The 21,564-nt window shown below is 40.0% G+C and overlaps 1 protein-coding gene across 1 annotated transcript in view; it reads left to right on the top strand.

Annotated features, from left to right (window-relative positions):
- Nucleotides 1–16,375, top strand: part of TBPL1 (TATA-box binding protein like 1) — an 18,839-nt gene extending 2,464 nt beyond the window's left edge. Inside the window, exons 2-7 of the mRNA XM_024208105.3 lie at nt 6,708–6,894; nt 8,303–8,385; nt 10,342–10,405; nt 12,400–12,503; nt 12,604–12,698; nt 15,782–16,375. Of these exons, the coding sequence (XP_024063873.1) occupies nt 6,760–6,894; nt 8,303–8,385; nt 10,342–10,405; nt 12,400–12,503; nt 12,604–12,698; nt 15,782–15,861 (561 nt within the window). The 5' untranslated portion in view covers nt 6,708–6,759 and the 3' untranslated portion in view covers nt 15,862–16,375. The remainder of the gene's footprint in view (nt 1–6,707; nt 6,895–8,302; nt 8,386–10,341; nt 10,406–12,399; nt 12,504–12,603; nt 12,699–15,781) is intronic.
- Nucleotides 16,376–21,564: the final 5,189 nt, after the last annotated feature.

Raw genomic sequence — 21,564 nt, 5'->3', positions numbered from 1 at the left:
AAATCTGAAATTTCACAGTGTTGTAATTGTAGGGATCCTGACCCAAAAATGAGTGTGGGGAGAGGGGGGTCACAAGGTTATTGTAGGGGGTTTGCGGCACTGCTACCCTTACTTCTGTGCTGCTGCAGGCGGTGGCGCTGCCTTCTGAGCTGGGCTCCTGGCCGGCTGCTGCCGATCTTCAGCTGCCCAGCTCTGAAGGCAGCGCCCAGAAGTAAGGATGCCATGGTATGGTATTGCCACCCTTCCTTTTGAAAGTCTGTGAAATATATATAGTATAGGGCAGTGGTTCCCAAATTTGTTACACCGCTTGAGCAGGGAAAGCCCCTGGCGGGCCAGGCCGGTTTATTTACCTGCCGCGTCTGCAGGTTCAGCCGATTGTGGCTCCCAGTGGCCGCGGTTCACTGCTCCAGGCCAATGGGAGCTGCTGGAAGCAGCGCGGGCCGAGGAACGTACTGGCCGCCGCTTCCAGCAGCTCCCATTGGCCTGGAGCAGCGAACCGCGGCCACTGGGAGCCGCGATCGGCTGAACCTGCGGACGCGGCAGGTAAATAAACCGGCCCGGCCCGCCAGGGGCTTTCCCTGCTCAAGCGGCAGAACAAGTTTGGGAACCACTGGTATAGGGTAAAAGCACACAAAAGACCAGATTTCACGAGGGAGACCAGATTTCATGGTCTGATGCATTTTTCATGGCCATGAATTTGGTAGGGCCCTACTTATGAGCTACACAGTGTTGGTGAGGCATTGATGTTTTCTAAGATTTGAGAGCTGCATAGCTTACTAGTTGGTTGGGAAGCTCTCTGCCCAGAGTAGCTTCCCAACTTCCTGCCACAGAACTAGAGGTTTAGGGAGTTTTTTTGTGGCAAGCTAACCTTTCCCTTAAATAAAACAGACTATTGTGAAGTCAACATCTGCATCCCTTAAGGCTTACTCAGGCCAGGAATGTTTTCTGCTGAATTCAGACCATCAATTATGTTTTAAGGAACACCTCAGTATTTAAGTAAAATAACATCCAATTAGAACCAAAGTCTTTGTTTACAAAAGAAAGCAAACATAAAGCATTCTATTACAGCTTTATTTCTATCATACAAAATAAATGTTGTAGTTTTAATCATTTCATCATGTGGATGAATAGACTGACAGTACCATTATTAGCTAACAGCCTATGAAGGCCCTAGTTCTGCATTCAGAGCTGCATGAGTGATCTCTGCAACTACACAGTGGTCTTTCCACACAGATCCAATTGTGGGACTGAGGCCAAAGTGGCTTGCAGAGCAAGACTAGTATCTCCATAAAAGTAAGAGTGTGTCATTTCCCCCATTAAAAGGCTCTGGAAACACCATAAACCATGAGTAGTTATTCCCTTACATCAGCTAATTCCCTCGCAGTACTTTATAGCATCAAGATGCTGAAAGATCTTAAGGCTTGTCATCAGTAAATCTATGACAGGTGTCCATGTATTACAGACTGGTTTGAACTTTTATTAATTAATTGTTTCTAGCTATCTTAAGGTAGTAGCTTTATCAGTTAAAATAACATGTCAGGTTAAGTATTATTTAAAATGTTTCTGTGCATGTGCTACTAATATTTTAGATTATTAAAAATGAAAAACATAATACTGAATTTGCTTTCCCCCAAATAGGCTGTTCACCTTTGGCATTTTTCTAAGCTAGGACAATAAAAAGCACACTAACTAGTGCTTCTCAAGCACTGGCACTATGTTGCAATACTCTTTAAGTTGACAGTATCTTTTTAATACTTTTAGGTAGGAAAGTTCATGAACAGAGCTAATCAACAAAATCTAGTGGAGTCTAATAGGGCAGGTTTAGAAATTTGGCCCATAATAATAATTATAATTAATAAATAATAAATGCACAATTAGAATTGGAAACTTTGTTCCCATTCCTTTACAAGTATAGTTGCTACATCTGGAGTAATAATAGCGAGCCCTATAAAGCTATTTGTTGAGGGATCTCAAAAACTGCTTTACCAAAGGTATATTAGCACTTTTATCCTCATTTTAAAGATAGAAAAGCTGAGGTACAGTGATTAAGTGATTTGCCCAAGGCCATATAGCAAGTCAATGGCAGAGTTAGGGATAGATACTAGAGGTGAATCATTGACTTCACTGGGGTCAGGATTTTACCCTATCGTGCGCTGCCCCCTGTCTGGACCATGTTCACTGGACCAGGCTGCCTCTCAAATATGTTATGTATAATTTAAAGAACAGTTATATATAAACTCTGAATATATTTTTGCATCTTTCCTCTTGTTAAGATTGTTGATTTGCCCTTTTCTTAAAAAGGAATAACCATGCAGCTGAATCTGTGTTTCTATCTTGAAGGACGGTGGCCCACCAGACTTCATTTCCCCAGAATCTTTTCATTGTTCTCAGTATAATGTTATACTGTACTAAAATGAATGTCTGAAGATTTTGTTTTAGATTTCCTCCTTTATCCAACTTCTTGGACTGTTCCTGAGACAGTGACAGCTACCTCCCACCCCCCAGCCTTTTACACCACAAAAGGGAACTCACTTGTTTTATTCAATGTCATTAGATCATGTAATGAAAGACCTTATCATGCATATGTAACAAAGGGTGAACAAGAACTCCAGCTATGAAATTCCTGACTCTTGTGGGTTCATATTCTGAAAGAACACTAAAGTAATAATGTTTTGTATTAAATAGATTGTTCAACATGCTGCTGTTAATGAGGGAACTTAAATCAGTATTAAACATCTGAAGTAGTTTACTGTGTAAACACGCAGCATTGAAATATTAAATGTTCAAGTTTGTTTGTTTTTTCAACCACTGGAGTGGAAAGTGGTTTTCAGTCTTTTACATTGGGCTCAGATATTGCTTGTATAACAAATGTCACTTTTTACCAAATAACTGTCACAATCTGTAGACTACAATTATAAAGTGATGGTTAAAATTCATTTTGAAATTTCCAGTTATGTGCTTTGCATCATCTTAACTTTCAGAATATCACTGATGAAAATAGGTGCATTACTGTTACAATTTAAAATTTCAGCTTGCCAAAATTTGCACATTTAAATTGTTCTTTATGATATTCTTGTGGATGAAATCACTCTGATTGGCTGGGACCCCCAGTATATTAGTGTTCTTACTGGTAATTTTCAGCTCCCACACTGAACTTGTGGATTGTTTGTTTTTGTAATCTCTCCACCCTGTACCCACTGTTCTTAACCACTTCTATCATATAGCTGGCATTTACGTCTAAAAGATGGGTGTTTTGTGATAAAGAGTTGGAGGCATCTCTCAGGAAAGCAGTTATATTATTTAACAGCTGCTGTGGTGCAGTTAAGTAAGCATTATACTGTAATAGGCCAGCAAAAACAGACCTGGTAGAGCATTAGTAAGCTTAGGGATATGTATAGTTCTCAGTAGAAAAATATTAGTTACCATTTTTCTTTCTCCTCCACATCCTGTATCATCTTCTTTTTGTTTCCTCTGTGCTTTCTTCCTATTTCTCACTATACTTTTGCCTTTCCTTTGATTCTTTTACTCTCTCCCCCCTGCCTCCTTTTTCCTCTGACAAGCCAAGAGCTATGACATGATGTTTTGGATGTGGAGCCAGCTGCACAGTGAAATAAACCAATGATCACACAGCAGCCAGTTCCATATGTAAAACACATCTGCATTTCAACGTGTCACTACTATATGATGGTTCTCTTGCTTCTGCTTCTCTTTTGTTATCCAGCTGTAGTCCTCCAAGCAAGGTGTGTCTGAGAAGACTATTAGTCAGAAGTTGTGGCAGGGTGCCATGTGGTAGGAGGCCAAGAATGCATGGCAAAATAACATTAAAAGTGCTTAGGTGGAAAAGTTGATACTAACAATCTTGGTTTCCCTCTTGCTTATTTCTAATAAATATTTTGATCTTGCCTCTTTATTTCATTTAGCAAGGGAGTATATGTGATGGTCTCCTTTTACATGTGGCAGTTTCTTGTCTTGTGGCCTCCTGCTTTTTTGATAAAACGAATCAGCGTAGAGAATTTATCTTAAGGCTGACTGCTTTTCTTTCATTATATTCTTTGCTGTTTGTTGTGTTCATTCAGTATGAGGTGTTACGGGATTTTCAGCTAATGGATCAACAGTGATTTGATGTACTGTGGCTAAGGCTTACAAGTCTGTCGAGGAGGTCACGGATTCCGTGATTTTTTCGTTACCTCCGCGACTTCAGGACTTGGGCTATCAGTCCTGCGCGGTGGGGCTCAGGCTGTCACCTCTGCGCTGGGAGGCTCAGGCTTCCATGAATTTTTGTTTATTGCCTGCGACCTGTATGTTACTTTTGCTAAAAATAACCTTGACAAAATCTTAACCTTAACTGTGGCCTCCATCTCTTGAGTTGTGGTCTGCTTTAGCTTTTGAATCTTTCCTTGCCAAATTCTTGCCCATTTTGCCAGCCGGTAATGTTTCAAGGATTTTCCTAACAAGCAGCATTAAAATTTTTACTTTTCTATACTGGTAAAAAGTTACAAAAATAAATTGCAGCGCCTCAGTGAGACCCTTAATGTATGTCTACACTGCAGCTTGGAGCATGCTTCCCAGCCCAGATAGACAGATATGTGCTAGCTTCACTCAAGCTAGCATACTGAATAGCAGTGCACACTTTGTGGCAGTGGCTAATCACCCGAACTCAGACACTCCTGATCTCCTGGGTCTGAGTTCAGTGGATTGCATGCTAAAAATAGCAGTGGAGACGTCGTTGTGTCACTGGCTAGTCACCTGACCTTGGACCTGGAGGGTTATGCACGCCTGGGCTAAGGTGATTAGCCCATGCCACAATGGCAACACCGCAGTTGTTAGCACACTAGCTCAAGCGGACCTAGCTTTTATCTGTCTATTGAGACTGGAAGGCATGGTCCCAACTACAGTGTAGATATACCCTTAGATATATATCTTCTCTCTTCCTTCCCCTGCCTCCTCTCTGCTTCAAAAAACAAAACTAAAAACACCCCCACAAAACCAAAGGAGCTGACTTTCCTATCCAATTTTAGGGAGGATGGGTGTATGCTGGTAAAAATGACAAAAAACATTGAAGCTGTCATTGCATAGTTCTATTTGAATTTTAATTGTTAGTGGCAAAATTGTGTTGAAATAATTAGTTTAAAAAAAAACAAGTCTGCAGTGGGAAATGAAAGTTCAGTGTATTACTAGTAGAGCACTTGAACTCTGGGATGTTTCAGAGTTAATTTATTTTAGTTGTGTTGGACTGATTTTCACAAATGAGAAACTGAACAATCCTTAAGTATGACAGAAGTTGGTCCAATAAAAGATGTTACCTCACTCACCTTATCTCTCTAATATGCTAGTATGTGTTATTTGTAGGAGAGAAGATTCTGAAGTAGTTTCTGGCATAAAACAGGAACTACTTTTAACCATCAAATGATGAAAGTTTCTTTTTATATTGTAGTCCAGGGGTGGGTAAACTACGGCCCGTGGGCCACATTCGGCCCATCCGACCATTTAATCCGGCCCTCAGCTCCTGCTGGGGAGCGGGGTTGGGGGTTTGTCCCGATCCAGCCGGGAAGCAGGATCGGGGGCTTGCCCCGCTCCGCGCGGCTCCCAGGAAGCAGCCGGCTTCTCCGGCTCCTACGTAGTACGCGGAGGCATGGCCAGGCGGCTCTGCGCCCCGTCCGCCCGGTTCCCAGCCAATGGAGCTGCAAGGGTGGCGCCTGCGGACGGGGCAGTGCGCAGAGCCACCTGGCCACACCTCGGAGCTGGAGGGGGGGCATGCTTCCAGGAGCTGCTTGCAGTAAGTGCTGCCTGGAGCCTGCACCCCCCCGGGTGCCCCAATCCCCTGCCACAGCCCTGATCTCCCTCCCGCCCTTCAAACCCCTCAATCCCAGCCCAGAGCCCCCTCTTGAACCCCAAGCCCCCCAGCCCCACCCCAGAACCAGCAAACCACCACCCCCCCCGATGCCCCCACAGCCTGCCCCATCCCTCATCCCTAATCAAGTGCCTCTCCTCCCAGTTCATTCATAGCATTGACTATACACAGGAAAGCTAATTTAAGGATAAAAAATACTTTGAAAGTCTGTTTATTCTTTTAATGTATGCATGTTTTGTGCGTATCTTACTGTTTCAAAGGCAGTGAGAAGGCTTATAGTTCCAAAGCATAAACTTTGGCAAATATTTGATCCTTATATTTGGAATTAAATTTCATCCATGTAATCATCATTAATCGAAACAGTCAAGAGACACACATTTTTCCTTATGTCTAAATCTATCCTGCACTGATTTGAGGAAGGAATTGAGGAAAGGTTATCACTTACAGGTGCTATAAAGCTTTTCCTTTGTTTCATAGAAATCCTAAATCATCTTCATATTCAGCTTTTAAAAATATTTTTGTTGAAAGAACAGCAAAGTATAATTAAGATATCTTATTCCTTTATTTTTTTTCCAGTTTTTATATATAATTAGTTCTTTCATGACTCTTTCTGATAAGTTGGTTTCACTGTATTGAAATGTGAGTTTTAATAAGCAATAGATTTCCTGTTTTCTGATATCCAGGATGCAAAACTTTGTGGTTAACAGAGACTATAAATGAGTCAGAATGGCATAAAATTTATTCTTCAGTTCCAGATTCTAAGACTGTCTCAATTAAGGAACTAAGGTACATGAAAGGGATGTTTTTAGACAACTGTGTGACACAGTATTTTTAATTGTATTGTTTTCTTTTTCAGAATGTGATCTTCATGGTGTGCTGGTGGGGAATCTGAGTTTTCAACCACCCCAATGGATGCAGACAGTGATGTTGCATTGGACATTTTAATCACAAATGTAGTGTGTGTTTTTAGAACAAGATGTCATTTAAACTTGAGGAAGATTGCATTAGAGGGAGCAAATGTGATCTACAAGCGTGATGTTGGGGTAAGAAATTTAACATATCTCAAATGCCAAACTAGACTAACTTTTATACATGTTTATCAATTTGAGCTCTGTCAATATCCATATGGTGGATACAGTTGGTAGTGTGAATTCCATAGTCAGTGTAGCAGAACTGTGTTTAGAATGGCTGGATTCTCATCTCTTTGACTTCTTCCAGTTTCTTTCTTGTTCAAGTTTGCCAGGCTTGTATCTGTTCTTTGATACTAAATTTGAAGAGATAAATATTGCAGTACTTTAAAGCCATAAGAAATGTTGTGAAATTAAATCTGTGCAGTTTGTTTCCGGTGCACATTCATCTAATATTAAAATAAACAGGGAGAAAGTCTTGTTTGGTCATCTAATCCAGTGTTTCTCAAACTTTTTGATCCAAGGGACCAGCTTGCTGCCTTCCTAAATTGTGTCCGGGAAATTTCAGGGACCGGCACAAATCCACGGACTGGTTGTTGGAAAAACACTGATCTAGTCCATCTTCTTGTCCATGCAGGGCTAGTTGGGTTGACCAGAAAAATACTCATTCTGACATGCCAAAAACGTGGCTTGAATCTTATTTATTTATATCGCTCCCTATTGTAGATGTGCACATATCTGTGCAGGAATAAAGTAAGACACAGATCACTGCCTTGAGAAATTTAATCTGATGTGTACAGTTGGCTCCCATGTATAGGTAAGGGGAACAGCTTGTTAGAAAGATATTATACAATCTTGTGTTTGTTAATTCTAGCATGGTCAAGCATGAGTGGTAGCAGGGAAGTGCTCAAGTGGTGATCAGTGTTGAATGCTAGTCAAAAAACGAGTTTTGAGTTGGGATTTTGAAGCAAAATAGTGAGGTTGCTAGGTATACTGATGTAGGGAGGCTCTTCCAGGTATATGGTGTGAAAAAATGGGCAGCTTTGCAGGTTAGAGGAGGAGACAAACACAGTGAGAAATCAAGAGGGAATTAGCAGAGGAAGGATGTTTGGGGAAGCAAAAGAAAATGAGATCTGAAATGTAGACAAAGTGAAGTTGTGTAAAACTCTGCAGATGAGATCAAGAAGTTTGAATTTGTACAGAAGGAGACAATCAGTGGAAAGAGTCAGAGCAGTGATGTGGTCATAGTGACAGGAGATGATTTTAGCACAATGCTACCAGACTTAAAAAAGCTTATTTAAATAATTTCTGTTCACTTGAGCCACGAGCTAACCTGTTACTTTAATACTTGCTCATTGGCTAAGATACTTCAGGTTTATTTTGCTCTTCTCAGAAGTTGATATTGATTTAACTTGTGAAGGCAAGGAAGGAACAGTCCTCAAGGCTAAAATAGAATAAAGGAAGTATTTTATTAGTATAATACTTCTTTTTCAGTATGAAAGCACACATACACTAAAACCTATTTTTCTTCTAATTCTTTCAGAAAGTATTAATGAAGCTTAGGAAACCTAGGATTACGGCCACAATTTGGTCCTCAGGAAAAGTTATTTGCACAGGAGCCACAAGGTAAACTTCCTCTTTTGTAGAAGGAAAAAATTGTTCCTGGATGAAACTCTTGTATATGACATTGGAAAATACCACTTATTGTCATGAAATCTATTGCATATATTATTGGCAGGTCTGGTACAACCATCTATTATGAAGGTTGCATGACAGTTCCCATTATAAGAGCCTGTTTTCAGTTGCTTATAATTTTGCCAAATTTTAACCCTTTGGGCAGAAATTTTTTTGTGCTGAATGTCTGCTTCAGGCTGAATTTTTTTGAAAATTTTAACTAAAACAGTTCAACCATTATTTCTGAGAATGACACTAGGGAAAAATACATTGTTTTAAGTACATTTAAAAAAAAAAGTCTGGCAACCTTTTCTTTGAAATACTCTAGCACAGGGGTAGGCAACCTATGGCACGCGTGCCGATTTTCAGTGGCACTCACACTGCCAGGGTCCTGGCCACCAGTCTGGGGGGCTCTGCATTTTAATTTAATTTTAATTGAAGTTTCTTAAGGTTTTTAAAATGTTTATTTACTTTACATACAAAAATAGTTTAGTTATATATTATAGACTTATAGAAAGAGACCTTCTAAAAACTTTAAATGTCTTACTGGCACACGAAACCTTAAATTAGAGTGAATAAATGAAGACTCGGCACACCACTTCTGAAAGGTTGCCGACTCCTGCTCTAGCATCTCCATGCTTTGGAGCAATGACTTGAAATTGGAGGGTGGGGAAGTGGGGTACTTTGTGTCAGGGAAGTATTCTTTGCTGTCCCTGTGAAAATCCATCTAAATTTGCCAACTTCTAAACCCTGGGGGAAAAGAATCTCCATTTGCACATTCTCAATAGAGGCTTCTTCAATTTTAGCAGGTACATTCCCTGAAGAATTGGTCTGCACTTGGCGTACTCCAGCCCAGAACTGAGCAGGACTTTCCCTGAAATTGCTGTGGGCTGTGCTAGGTCTAGATCCTGGCACCTGAACTGGGAGCATATCTCTCTTATGTTTTCCATGACCTCCTGCTTGGGACCAGGCAGCGTGGAGCAGGTTGCTGCCTGACTCCAATGCAGAGGGGACAATGGACTAGATTGAGACGGGAGGGAGACTGAAATTGCAGGCTGGTGGAAGGGAGGGGCGGAATCTGGGACTTGGGACAGGGGGGACTGGGACTGGCTGGGCCAGGGGACTGAAATGAAGCAGGGTTCTACAGACAACAGTCTCCTTCAATACACAACGCCGATTTATCCCAGAGCAGGTCCATTCTGTGAACTGAATGAAACAAGGGACCTATGGAAAACATAGTATCGATTGTGTAATTGAAGACTGTAACATAATACAGTGGTTCGCAAACTTTTTACTAAGGCAACCCATCAAATGCATTTTGTCTTTTTGGGGGACCCACCATTGTCCCCTCTCCTTCCCCTCCCTCCCTTTCTCAGACCACCAACGTCTTACTCCCCCTTAGTCCCCTTGCTCTTGCTTTCCCCACCTTGCCCCATCCTGCAGCCTCAGCTGGCCCCTCTCTCTGTGCAGCTGGGCCGCGATCACTACCAGGCTGCTGACTGTCCAATTCTGGCTTCAGCTGCTTCCTCCATGCTGCTGCTGCCCAAATCCCTCTCCCTACACTGCTGCCTTCCAGGGGAAGTGAAAGTGCGGGTGGGGAGAGCACCTCTGGGCCACAAGTGACCCACCTAGATGCTTTCCAAGACTCACTGGTGGATCGGGACCTGCTGTTTGGAAAACGCTGTCAATGCATATGCTCAAGGGGGCTGATTTCATATGTACAGACTACCTTAATGCTGGCACTTCTTCACTTGACTTTGCATTTTAATGTTCTTTTAATATAGTTTTTGGTGTGATTACATATGTAAGTATGTGAACGTGTGTATGTATACATCTTAAAATTTTAGTTTTATTGCAGTAGCTATTAGTAAAACTAGTCGCTTATTATTTCTCTCCTTTAAATTATAGTGAAGAAGAAGCTAAATTTGGTGCCAGACGATTAGCTCGTACTTTGCAGAAACTAGGTTTTCAGGTAATGATCCTTTTGATAATAACCTTCTCTTTTAGGGGTGAACAATAGTATATGTATGTATTTCTGTTGATAGGGACTAGCATGTTTGGACCTTTTAAAACTGATTAGTCAGCAGAAGAGGTGCTATAACAATTTCATAACCAGCATTTTCTCACTCAAATTTTCATTGTGTAGCAACACAGGTTCTCTTGAGATTGTATTTATTTTAGTGTATTTGGGGCTCCCACTTGGTAGTTCAGCATCGTGCTTCCTTATCAGCTCATGAGCAGAAATTTGTCTCAGGAGATTGGGTAAATTAACCACCTGCATATATATGATGTCCTCCTTATTCTCAAAATCTCTAAAAGGATTACATTGAAGAAAAGTGGAAATTTGCCCCATCCATTTGTAAAATATGCTGATTGGCATAAATATGGTTGTCATATGAACAGACACATTTTCCCAGTGGATCTAGTTTTAGGAGAGCCATTATGGTGAGCAACTCCTAACTGCTACAAGTTTGATTTTAAAAAAAATTAAACTAAAGCAAGTTGCTATAGTGTAATCATACTGTGCGCTGGGACCAGAATTTACTCCTAAATTAGAACTTACAAAGTGGAACTCTTTCTTGCCTGAGCTTGGGTCAGTTACATCTACCAGTCAGTTGCAAAGTCTGCTACTGTAAGTGTCTTAGGCGTGGCTGATAGAACCATTCAGTTTGGTGTTTGTTCCTTGAGCAGAAGGGCATGTAATGACATTTTAGAGCTATCATGCAACCAATTGCTCTAATTTAATTAAATAAACCATAAATTTACTATCAGACAAGTAGCTAGACATCAGAGTGATGATTCAAAAGTAAGACTGACCTACTTCCAAGTTTGTTTAGCATATAAAATGGCCACCAAATTTTAGAGGTGGGCAATCAGCCCACAGCAACTCTTACTATCCTGAGTGCATTAAATCAAACTGAAAAACTGAGTTATGGGGTATTAAGTATTGGATATCATGTAAAAGTGAAAATGATGGAGCAGAATGTTGAATTAAGTCAAATGAAATATAGTAATGGCTTTATAGGAAATAGGTTCATTTATGTGCAGAAACAGATTAATGTGGCTTAACTTTATTGTAAGAGTGAACGTTATAGGCAGAGCACATGTTGATGTCTAATTAATATTGCACAAGCATTTCCATTCTAAGGGGTCATTTTCATCTGCTTGTAATTTAATTGTTCAAACTGAAATTTGGTAGACTCATTCTCAGGCTGCAAAAATTTTTTTTTTTTTTTTTTTTTTGAGCAAAAATTGTTCTTCATTGGCCATGTCTGTGTTAACAGTTTCAGGAAAATCTCCCACTATTGCATTGGCTTTGCTGGTAATTCGCCACAGGCATTTTACCACCATATTGTAGCATTTTGTGGCTGTGGATAAAAGGCTATTGGAAACTAGCAGTTTAGCTTTTTGTTTCAAAAAGAAAAAGGAAATGGCTTTCTCTGTACTAGCCACAGGAGAAAGAAAAACAAACAAACAATTTTCTCTCATTTTCTTTTTTATTCTTAACTTAAATAAAACAATGATAAACTGTTAATATGAACTAATTATGTAGCACCTTAGTGGGTTCTAGTAACACTACAAACCAAGCTTTCCTATGTCATTTATTTTGGTGTTTCATGAATAATTTGGTTTAGTTAATTTTTAACTTCGTTACAAGTGCTTACAATTACATTTAGAATGAACATGTTCATTCTAAATGTAATTGAATCTACATGAGAAGGCAATTGTTTGTTTTTTGTTTTTGGTTTTTTTTGCTAGACAAGTTATTGGATTACAAAGATAGTTCAGAACTAAGTTAGGTATTTAAAAATTTATCCTAGTTTTGTTTGGATTCCTACTCTTATCAGCTTTGTGTTAAACACAGGGTTTTATTGGTTGAAATAATCAAATTATTGTCAGAAGATATCTTTTCCATATCAGATATCATAACATTTCTTATTCTTGTTCTCTTTCTCTCTCCAAAAGGTAATTTTCACAGATTTTAAGGTTGTCAATGTTTTAGCAGTGTGCAACATGCCCTTTGAAATCAGATTGCCAGAATTTACGAAGAATAATAGACCTCATGCTAGGTACAGTAGGTCTTAAGAGAATTCTTATCTTTTTCTTCAATGTATCAGCTTTTTATTAGCAAATATAGAAGTGTCTTTGACAATCTTTTCTGTTTTCTAGTTATGAACCGGAGCTTCATCCTGCAGTGTGCTACAGAATAAAACCTCTCAGAGCTACCTTACAGATTTTTTCAACAGGAAGTATCACAGTAACGGGTACTTTATGATGCCAAAATAAATATTTAACTTACTTTCTTTCATGGGAGTTCAGTTAGACTTTCAAAGCAACAGAGAGACAGGCATGTGAGATTTCATTTGTACTTAATGCTGCCAGATAACTTGTCTTTCAGTGAAAATGCCTGAATAACTGTGGGAGAATGCAATACTCCCAGCAGATCAAATGCGTTTGTTTTATACACGTGGATGTAGTCAGTTTCTGAGGAGATGAGGCATATGAGGAAATTGAGCTTATATACCAGAGACTGAGGATATTTGCTTGTTTAATTACAAATTCTAAAACTTTAACCTTCCTTCTCATTTTTCTTCAGTACAGTCCTATAAACTACTGCTATTTAAGCAACAGTTCCTATCACAGGCATACACCTTGAGACTAGAGAGGCCCAGCCAATATAAAATGGCAACATCATCCTGTGACCAACAACTAGGGGGTGTTAGAGATTGCCCTATTTCAGGTTTTGGTCCTAGTCTATCAAATGCTTGGGTAAACTTCCTCCTGCCCCTTTTGGATGCAAACATTACACGCAACCTTGGCTGGAAACTTAAAATGAAACAAACAACTAAATAGTTGTGTGGAAACCTCTTCCTAGTTACCAGACATCTAACGGATTTCCTCAGTCATTGGAACGCTTTGGTCCTGAAATTAAAATATATATTTATTTTCTTGGAGGCTTTGTGCCACCTTTCCCGCTCCCCTCTATTCCTACTTGGCATCCTCTGCCCCATATCTCAAGAAGGACTTTACTGTGTTTCCCAGATATGCACAAACATCAGCTGAGAGCAAATACAATACTTGCTAAAATGGGGGAAAAAACATGAATAAAAAAGATTCAGAAACTGTGGGAAATTAAAATAGAACTTTGACACGCATGATATGGAATTATCCCATACTAAATTTCTGTTGGTTGAAAATGACAGCTAAGATATTGGTATCTAAAATAATGCTTAGGGACACTTGTATTGGGGGTGGGTGGGATATGGGATTCTTACAGATATCTAACATTTTATAGAATACATTTCTTTTAACTGTAATCATTATAGCTAAAACCCACAAACATCCAAAATGGAAACCTACCAAAAACGTAAATGTTCCAGCAAGCTAATTTGAACTAGTAACAGCCAAACATAGAAGAAAAATTACTTTTCAGATAAATGAGAAGCTTTAATGTTCCCCAGAAATGCAGCCAACTTATTGAACTGTGATTTAACTGTTTGTATTTCATAACTAAGAATCTCTATTAAAATTCAGGAGAAATACTTTTTTTTAAAAAAATGATGTGGGTGGGGAGGGTTGCAGGTTCAATGAAGAGAGAAAAAGAAATGAGGAAGTTGGTGGAAGTGTCATCAATTCCAGCTTTTCTTCCCCTAAAATGAGTGTTGGGTTTCCTCAACTTCTGTCTCTCTTCTCTCCCTGTGCTAACCTCCACAATCCTCTGTCTTGCTGTGGAGGGTCCCTTCCAGGTCTTCAACCTTGGGAGAATCACTACTATCCTTCAAGACCCATTTACCTGCTCTTGCTCTTTCTGCTTTCCACAGCCTGCTGGATGTTACTGGGCATTGCTCTCTAGAACTTCATATTTCTGTGGTAGCAGAGAAATTGGAGGGAGGTGCAGTGCATTCAGTGGTGCCTGCGTGAAAAGCAGACTATGTGGACTGATAGGCCTCGTATAATCCTCACAAGGTTTGAAAATATGAGAAGGATCCTCTTCCTGGTCCATTTTCTTATTTTCAAAAAAGCACTAAAATAATGTTTCCTGAAATTTGGACATAAATAGGACATACAACGATTTGTGACCTCTTTAAAGATCACTACATTAGGAAGAAACTTCTGGAGTCCTCTTCTCCTTCCTGGTGAAACCATTAGTTCATTAAGTCGGGTATCCTGTCTCTGACAGTGGTCAATAGCTGTGCTTTACAGGAAGGCAGAAAACCCTCCCCAAATTCACTCAACCAAACTGGCAGTGTTATCCATGAGGCAGAGAGGGACACCAGCAGTAATTTTATGCCATGAAACATGTGACTTGATTACCCTTGACCTAGTTTTCATTTATACAGATTTTGTTAATGGTTTTAAAATTATGCAGGCCATTAAAAATCCAGCTATGATATTTGATACTGACTTTGAGAGGCAGTGAATTATATAAGTTGTCTGAAATGTTATTGTCCTTATCTTTATTTTGTCTAAAAATACTGGCTGTTTTCACTGGGTGACCCAGAAGGTTATGGGTTGCAAAATTTTGAATAAATTAATGAATTCCTTTCTAACTCTTTTCCCTTCTGGGGTAAGTAATCCTAGTTTTTCCACCTACACGATCCAAAGTACTTTTAGGAAGGGCTTTTTAAAGGCATAAAGGCCAGGCATGTTCCCAAATCTTCCCCTTAATCATCTTCATTGAGAAAGTCCATAGACACAATCTTGGGTCACCAAAAATTGGCAATACTCTAAATGGGGGCATGCTAGCGTTTGATACAATTTTAGTTGTATTTTCTGCATTTTCTATACTTTTTTTAAATACTGCTGCAAATTAGGCAGACCCTTTTTACTGAGCCTCCAAAATAGTTTTCTTCAGAGGAAATCACAAGTTCACACGCTATCGGTGTGGTTGAAAAGTTGACTATTTTGGTCAGTACATCACTAAGCTCCTATCCAAGATTAATTTTATTTGTCATTCTGCTCAATCATTTGCAACCTTCATAGTTTGTTACATAGTGACTTAGTGCCGTCAGCAGACATTACCAACTCACTCTTTCTGGGATTCTTCTATTCCAGGGTACTAGACAGTATATAATTTCTTATGAGATAAAAGTGACAGATATGGAGGTATTAATTTCTAATCTAGTCAACAACCAGTTCAAATGTCATTACAGGCTCTAGAGGTTGCATATTATTTTCTTCCTCTAAGTACTTAGTAACTTTCTTAAATATGAAAAAAGGTGTGTCTACAGTGTAAAGTTGTGTTAGCTAATATATTCTGAATGGTTTTTGAGGTACTGTTACATTCTTGCTTTTTTAATGCCCTGACTTTTTCTCCCTCTTCTTTCCATTTTTTTAAATGTCTCAGGGCCAAACGTAAAGGCTGTTGCCAGTGCTGTGGAACAGATTTACCCATTCGTGTTTGAAAGCAGGAAAGAAATTTTATAATTCACCACTTAATGGTTAGGTTCCCTAACCAAGCACCTTTAAAGACTGCTGCACATTGGACTAAAAGCAAAAAAAGGAAAACTGGACCAACAATAGCTGAGGAAATACAGACTCTTTTACTTGTTCATGGCCACAGTGTAAACTCCAGTCCCTTTGGATTTTATTTTGAACAGTGCTGTATTGTAAAAACAAAAGTTTACAAGATATGAAATTGCTGCTTTTAAAAAGACGTTCTATTTATTTTTGCAGTAATTTCTGTGTATTCATAAGTGAACCTGTCACGATGTGCACTACCTTTCAAACATTTTTTTAGTTTGAGCTTGTGTTTTATTTGTGAATAGTCTTTTACATTTTTGTATGCTGAATATTGGGCACCAAAGAAGCTGTAAAAGTTACCTTTTTCACTTGATGAATGTGCACAAATAAAAATTTGGAAAATATCTCTCTTAATACCTGTTGTTATATTCCTTTCCCCTTTTTCTATTACAATTAAAATTGTATAGTTGCAAATTAATTTGGAAACAATGTAAGTGTAGTCTTTTGCTGATACTTTTGTTCCTACTTGTAGTGTGTGTGTATAAAGTAATATGCAGAGGGCTAGACTGAAATCAGTGGTAGTTGCATACGTGTATCAGAGGGCAGAAGTTGGTTTGTTATATTCTTAGTTCTCTTAACTAAATGCCAGATTTTAACAGTTTTCTTGCTGTCGTGTTGAAGAGAATATGCTTCTAAGCATAATGGCCGATGAGCTTTCATCTTTAGGTGACGGGAAAAGCTTACATTCTGAAGAAGCCTCAGTAGAAAAGACGAACAACCCTTGTCTACTGGTTGGATGTGAAAAAGGAGCCATTGCATGAGCTTGTTCCTGGTGACTGACCGTGAAGGAAAGATCATCTTCTTGGAGCCGAAGCGAAGCAATGTATTTACCATGCTATTTCTGAAAACTAACCAAGTCCTGTGTCATATTGGTACTGTATAATAGTATTATCCTGACAAGAACTGCCAACAAGCAACAGAGCTTGGCTCTAGCATGTAATTTCATTGGTTTTAATTTTGGACTTGAAAGCCAGTATTTATCCTTTTAACACATGCACATATGGAACACAAGAGGGGTGAATACTTAAAGTAAATGAAAATGTTACTTTTAAAAGTTACAATAAATATGTATAAATGTATATGTCTATTTTCCCCTGTCTGAACCTTCAGAAATTAACACAAAGTGCATATTTGGTGCCGGAGGTGGTGTACAACCTTAACTTGAGTCATAAAAAAAATACTGTGAACTTCCATAGTACATGAAATCCATAAATGTGAAACAAAAATAGAGCACCCTAAAGAAATTATAGCTAAAGCACAGAAATGGAAGGAGTTGGGAACAGCCATTGTGTCTTCATGTGGAAATGGCAGAGGAAGGGAAACAAACAGTAAATATACAGTCATGGTTGGTAGAGGAAAAGAATATCCAGCAGTCAAAAGGCAGAATCAATTACTGGTAGCCAAAGGCATTAAGTGAAATAAGAATGGTTTTTATAGTTGTATCAATGAAGGTAGTGTGTGAGGGTAGGGAGAGCATGTCTGGCCTTCAATAAAAGTGAGAAACTAAACTGAGTCTAAAATCACTGAGAAACATTTTAAAAATGTATCTTTAAGCAGATGAAAAGAGAAATATATCTACAGATGTTGGTTAAAAGGCAGTTAAAGGAATACTTGCAAACACAAATTGGCATGTTTGTATAATATCTTATGGATTCTAGAGTGTCCTGAACCAGTGGGAGTGACTTGAAAAGTCATGGAGAACAACGGCGGTAACAAGATGAGGGAGGAAGGGGGAAGCAAATGTGGTAGCCAATCTTGTTCGTTACTGTTAAGTAAATGTGCCTAATAAAATTATGTATCATCTGTCTTAAGTATTTATATTGAATTTATCATACTAAGAAATTAAGCAGCTATGTATCTATCTGAAGTGGAACTTATCTGTTCCCCATCACCATAGCATTTGAGTGCCTCACAATTCTTATTTATCTTCACAACACCCCTGTGAGCTAGAGAAGTGCTGTTATCCATATTTTACAAATAAAGGGACTTATGCATGTAACTACCTCTTTAGGCACCTAAGTCTAACATTTAAGTGCCACTGACGTTCACAAAACCACTGCTCAGCTGCCACTTAACTCTGTTGGTGCTCAAGTCCCCATATATGCCAGGCTAAATTTTTGCCAGTAGGAATGTACAGAGCTGTCTTGCTGCCACACACCCCCTCCTCCCACCACCTAATGAGCTGCTGGGAGCAACCACACCTGATCCTCAGCAGAATTTGCAAATTTGGTTTTTCACCCACCCCACCTTTGGGGCCCATTGGGTAGGTGTACTCAGAGCATTGCTAGCCCCCACAAAACAGCTGGGACTGAGCAGGTTGGGCAGGGACACACAAATTCCCAAGTACCCAATAGCCTAGTCATTGGATACTTACCTGTGGTGAAGGGAGACCCAGGTTTGAATCCCCACTCTGCCTGATTTGGATCAAAGTTTTGAACCCAGGTCAACCAAATCCTAGGTGAGTGCCCAAACTACCAGCTTATTAGTATTTGGGGTGGCTTTCTCTCAGTCTCTCCTGTTGAAGATTTGTATAAATAGTTAATTATTGGAGAAGGGACTTGAACCCAACTCTTCCCCGCAACCCATGTGAGTACCCTAACCACTGGGCTATAAAATTAGTCTCTTGTGTTTTGTTGCCTAGTGACTAATTATTTATCCATCTTCAACAGAAGAGAGTGAGAGATACGCACATCAGAATTCCCCATAATGTGGTCAGCACATTCACCTGGAATCAGGTAGACCTGGGTTCAAGTTCCTGCTCTATAGCAGAGCAGGTGAATACTGTAGCCACTGGGATATTGGCTATAATGGGATGAGGAGGCCAAATCCTAAGTGGACATAGGTTCCTACCTCCAACCTGTCACTCAGGTACTTAAGGCCCACCTCAATCGGAGTTAGTGCTGAGGTACCTTTGTGAGTCAGGGACCTCAGTTCCACCCCTTTCCTCTGCATTTCACTGCTGGCTAGGTTAGACATCTCCCTGCCCAGCTTGCTGGCTTCTGAGCTTCCCCTTCTTAGGCACTTGACTCTACAATGTATAGGGAGCCTGGGTGCCTACCTTGAGGCTGTGAATTCCAGAAGATGGCAGAAGACCTAGGACTTAGGTGTTGGTCCACTTTGTGAATCTATCTCTAAATGACTTTCCCAGGGTCATACAGAGAACATGTGGCAGAGGAAGGACATGAATCCAGGACTCCCCTGTGCCAGGCTTTTGCCCTGATCACTGAACCAATTGTTCATTTCTGAAAAATAACTTATAGGGACAATTTTTGAACTCTATAATTTCTAAAACAGTTCATGTAAAATGTGTAAAGAAATGCATGATGGTATCAAGTTTTTAGTGGTGCTAGTTTGGAGGTGCTGCATAATTCACTTTCAGGTTCAGTGTGTGAGGAATGCAGCACTTCTGAATTCATGCTGATTTAGATAACAGGACAATGAGCAGTAAATATGATGGGTTTCTAAAGAACAAAATCATGGTATAAAGGCTGGGTTGTGATCCTTCAGTCCTTAACTGCTGAAGGAGAGTTTGGGGTATGCAACTGCAAGAGGTGGCCTTGCTTGCTTCTTTTGTATCAAATCATAAATCAATTGGGTGCAGTCAATGAAATATTTCTGGATTTTCATTAAAATTAATTTGAGAAAAAAATATTGGCTTGGATATTAGTAGTTACTTGGAGTGAAAGCTGCCTGATGGAGTGTGAATGAAGGATAAAGAAACAGCAATGTATCAAGATGGGGGGAAGGCATACGATGGGCTGCTGCAGTGATTCATGTTCATTTTATTTAATATCTTTATTAAAGATCTGGAAGAGGAGACAAAATGTGTGATAGTTAAATTTCCAGATAATTGCAAATTGGGAGGTTGTGTTAAGACAGAAATAATACAAAAGGCCCCTGTGATTAGATGTATAGATCCTTATCTTCCCCTCCACTTCCATCCCAAAAGGGACCCTACTTACGTGGACCATGGAGATGGAAATGCCAGTTCTGTGCCATCATACATCATTCACTGTGACCTTGTGTAAATCCCCCTACTGGAATTCCAGGGGGATAGGGCTGCATAGAGCTTTGCACAGTAAAAAGGAAAGCTACAGTCTACATTATCTCATTTTGGAGATGTTGGATGTCCAGTTAGAAAGCTGCAGCAAAGTTAATGGTGGCTTTGTCCCAGCACCCAGAGAATTTTTCCTTTCTTTCTTTCTTTCTTTCTTTCTTTCTTTCTTTCTTTCTGCCAGGTTCCCAGTCAATGGGGAATATGAGGTGAGAACTGGGGCACAAACATTTCCAGTCCTTCATGAGAATGGGTTGGGAGGTAACTGCCATGAGATTTCCTCAGCCAATTGTCTTTTTTTGTGGGAACACTTGCAGGGTATAACACCAATATTCAGTGGCAGACATTTATTTAGAAAACAGTAATGCTGCAAAGGACCAAGTGATTGATAGTGGAAAGTAAATTACACGAGACCTGTAGAAAGAATGTAGTATGGTGGTAATAATAAACCAATACAGCTTTGGACTACCTGCGTAGAGGCATCGTGAAGATATAGAGGCACAAATCAGGAAGCTGATGGTCTCCTGCCAAATGCTATTGCTAAGATTATAACAACTTAAGAAAGCTGCATTTATTCCTGGGCACTTAGTAATGTAAAGATGTTGACAAATTGGGAGCAAATCATTCATCAAGTAACAAGAATGATTGAAGGACTGAAATGGATGACGTGAAAAAAGATAACTTGCCCAAAGCTGCCTGACTGGAATATGATAATAATTCTCTACAAGTGTAACTATGAAGAGAGCTTAGAGGTCTGTCTGGGTAGAGCTCAGTGCAGGATCAGTGGCTGTCAGAGGCTAGCTGGCCCGTTAAGGTGGAGGTGGGGGCAGCTCAGCATGACCTGTGATGCAGCAACTATTCTCCTGCTGATCCTGACTTGGTGGCTTGATTGCAATTATTGGAGAGCTGGGAAAGGAAGGCTGACAGAGAGAGAGCTTAGTGGGGGGGAACACACCTAGAAGATTGAGAGTTCCCTCTCTTTGAACTAGGTCTGATAGAAGTTAGGTAGCAGGATAACTAGGAGAAAGCTGTAGGAGGGAGGTAGCTTCTGTGGTGGGCCTTGAAATAGGAGTTATTAAGAGAGGTAGCCTTGGGACTCCATGTTCAGCTAAGGAATGGCACTTCCTTAGCTGAACATGGTAATTTAAGAGAGAGGAGAAATTGAGCCTGAGGGGGATAGAAGCGGTTTAAGTTCGTGGTTTTAGTTGGAATTTGTTGGGAATTCTAGAGGGGACACCTGGAAGCCCCTTCCTTGAAAAAAGGGTGAACCTAGAGAGGCTGTGGAACCTGGGAAGGTAGAGATGTTGTGAGGCTCTGAGACAAGGAGTGTAAGGATGACAGAGACCAGAGTCAGGGGCTGAAGACCTAACACAAGGTCATTGAATAATTTATTGGTAGGACTTCCTGTTACCCCAGGAAGAGGAGGGACTATAAGTGACCTGGCTAAAGAGCTGAGTCATGAGAAGAAGTGGGCCACAGTAGGGCTGGAGTGGTGTTTGGCAGCAGGTTCCAGGTGATGAGAGCCTGCTACCCCATCTTGAGCCATGAGGGGA

This window comes from Terrapene carolina, unplaced genomic scaffold (assembly GCF_002925995.2).
Source record: "Terrapene carolina triunguis isolate 2854851 unplaced genomic scaffold, T_m_triunguis-2.0 Scaffold85, whole genome shotgun sequence".
In the NCBI taxonomy this organism is placed as follows: Eukaryota; Metazoa; Chordata; order Testudines; family Emydidae; genus Terrapene; species Terrapene triunguis.
This window is presented reverse-complemented; position numbering and strand designations above follow the sequence as displayed.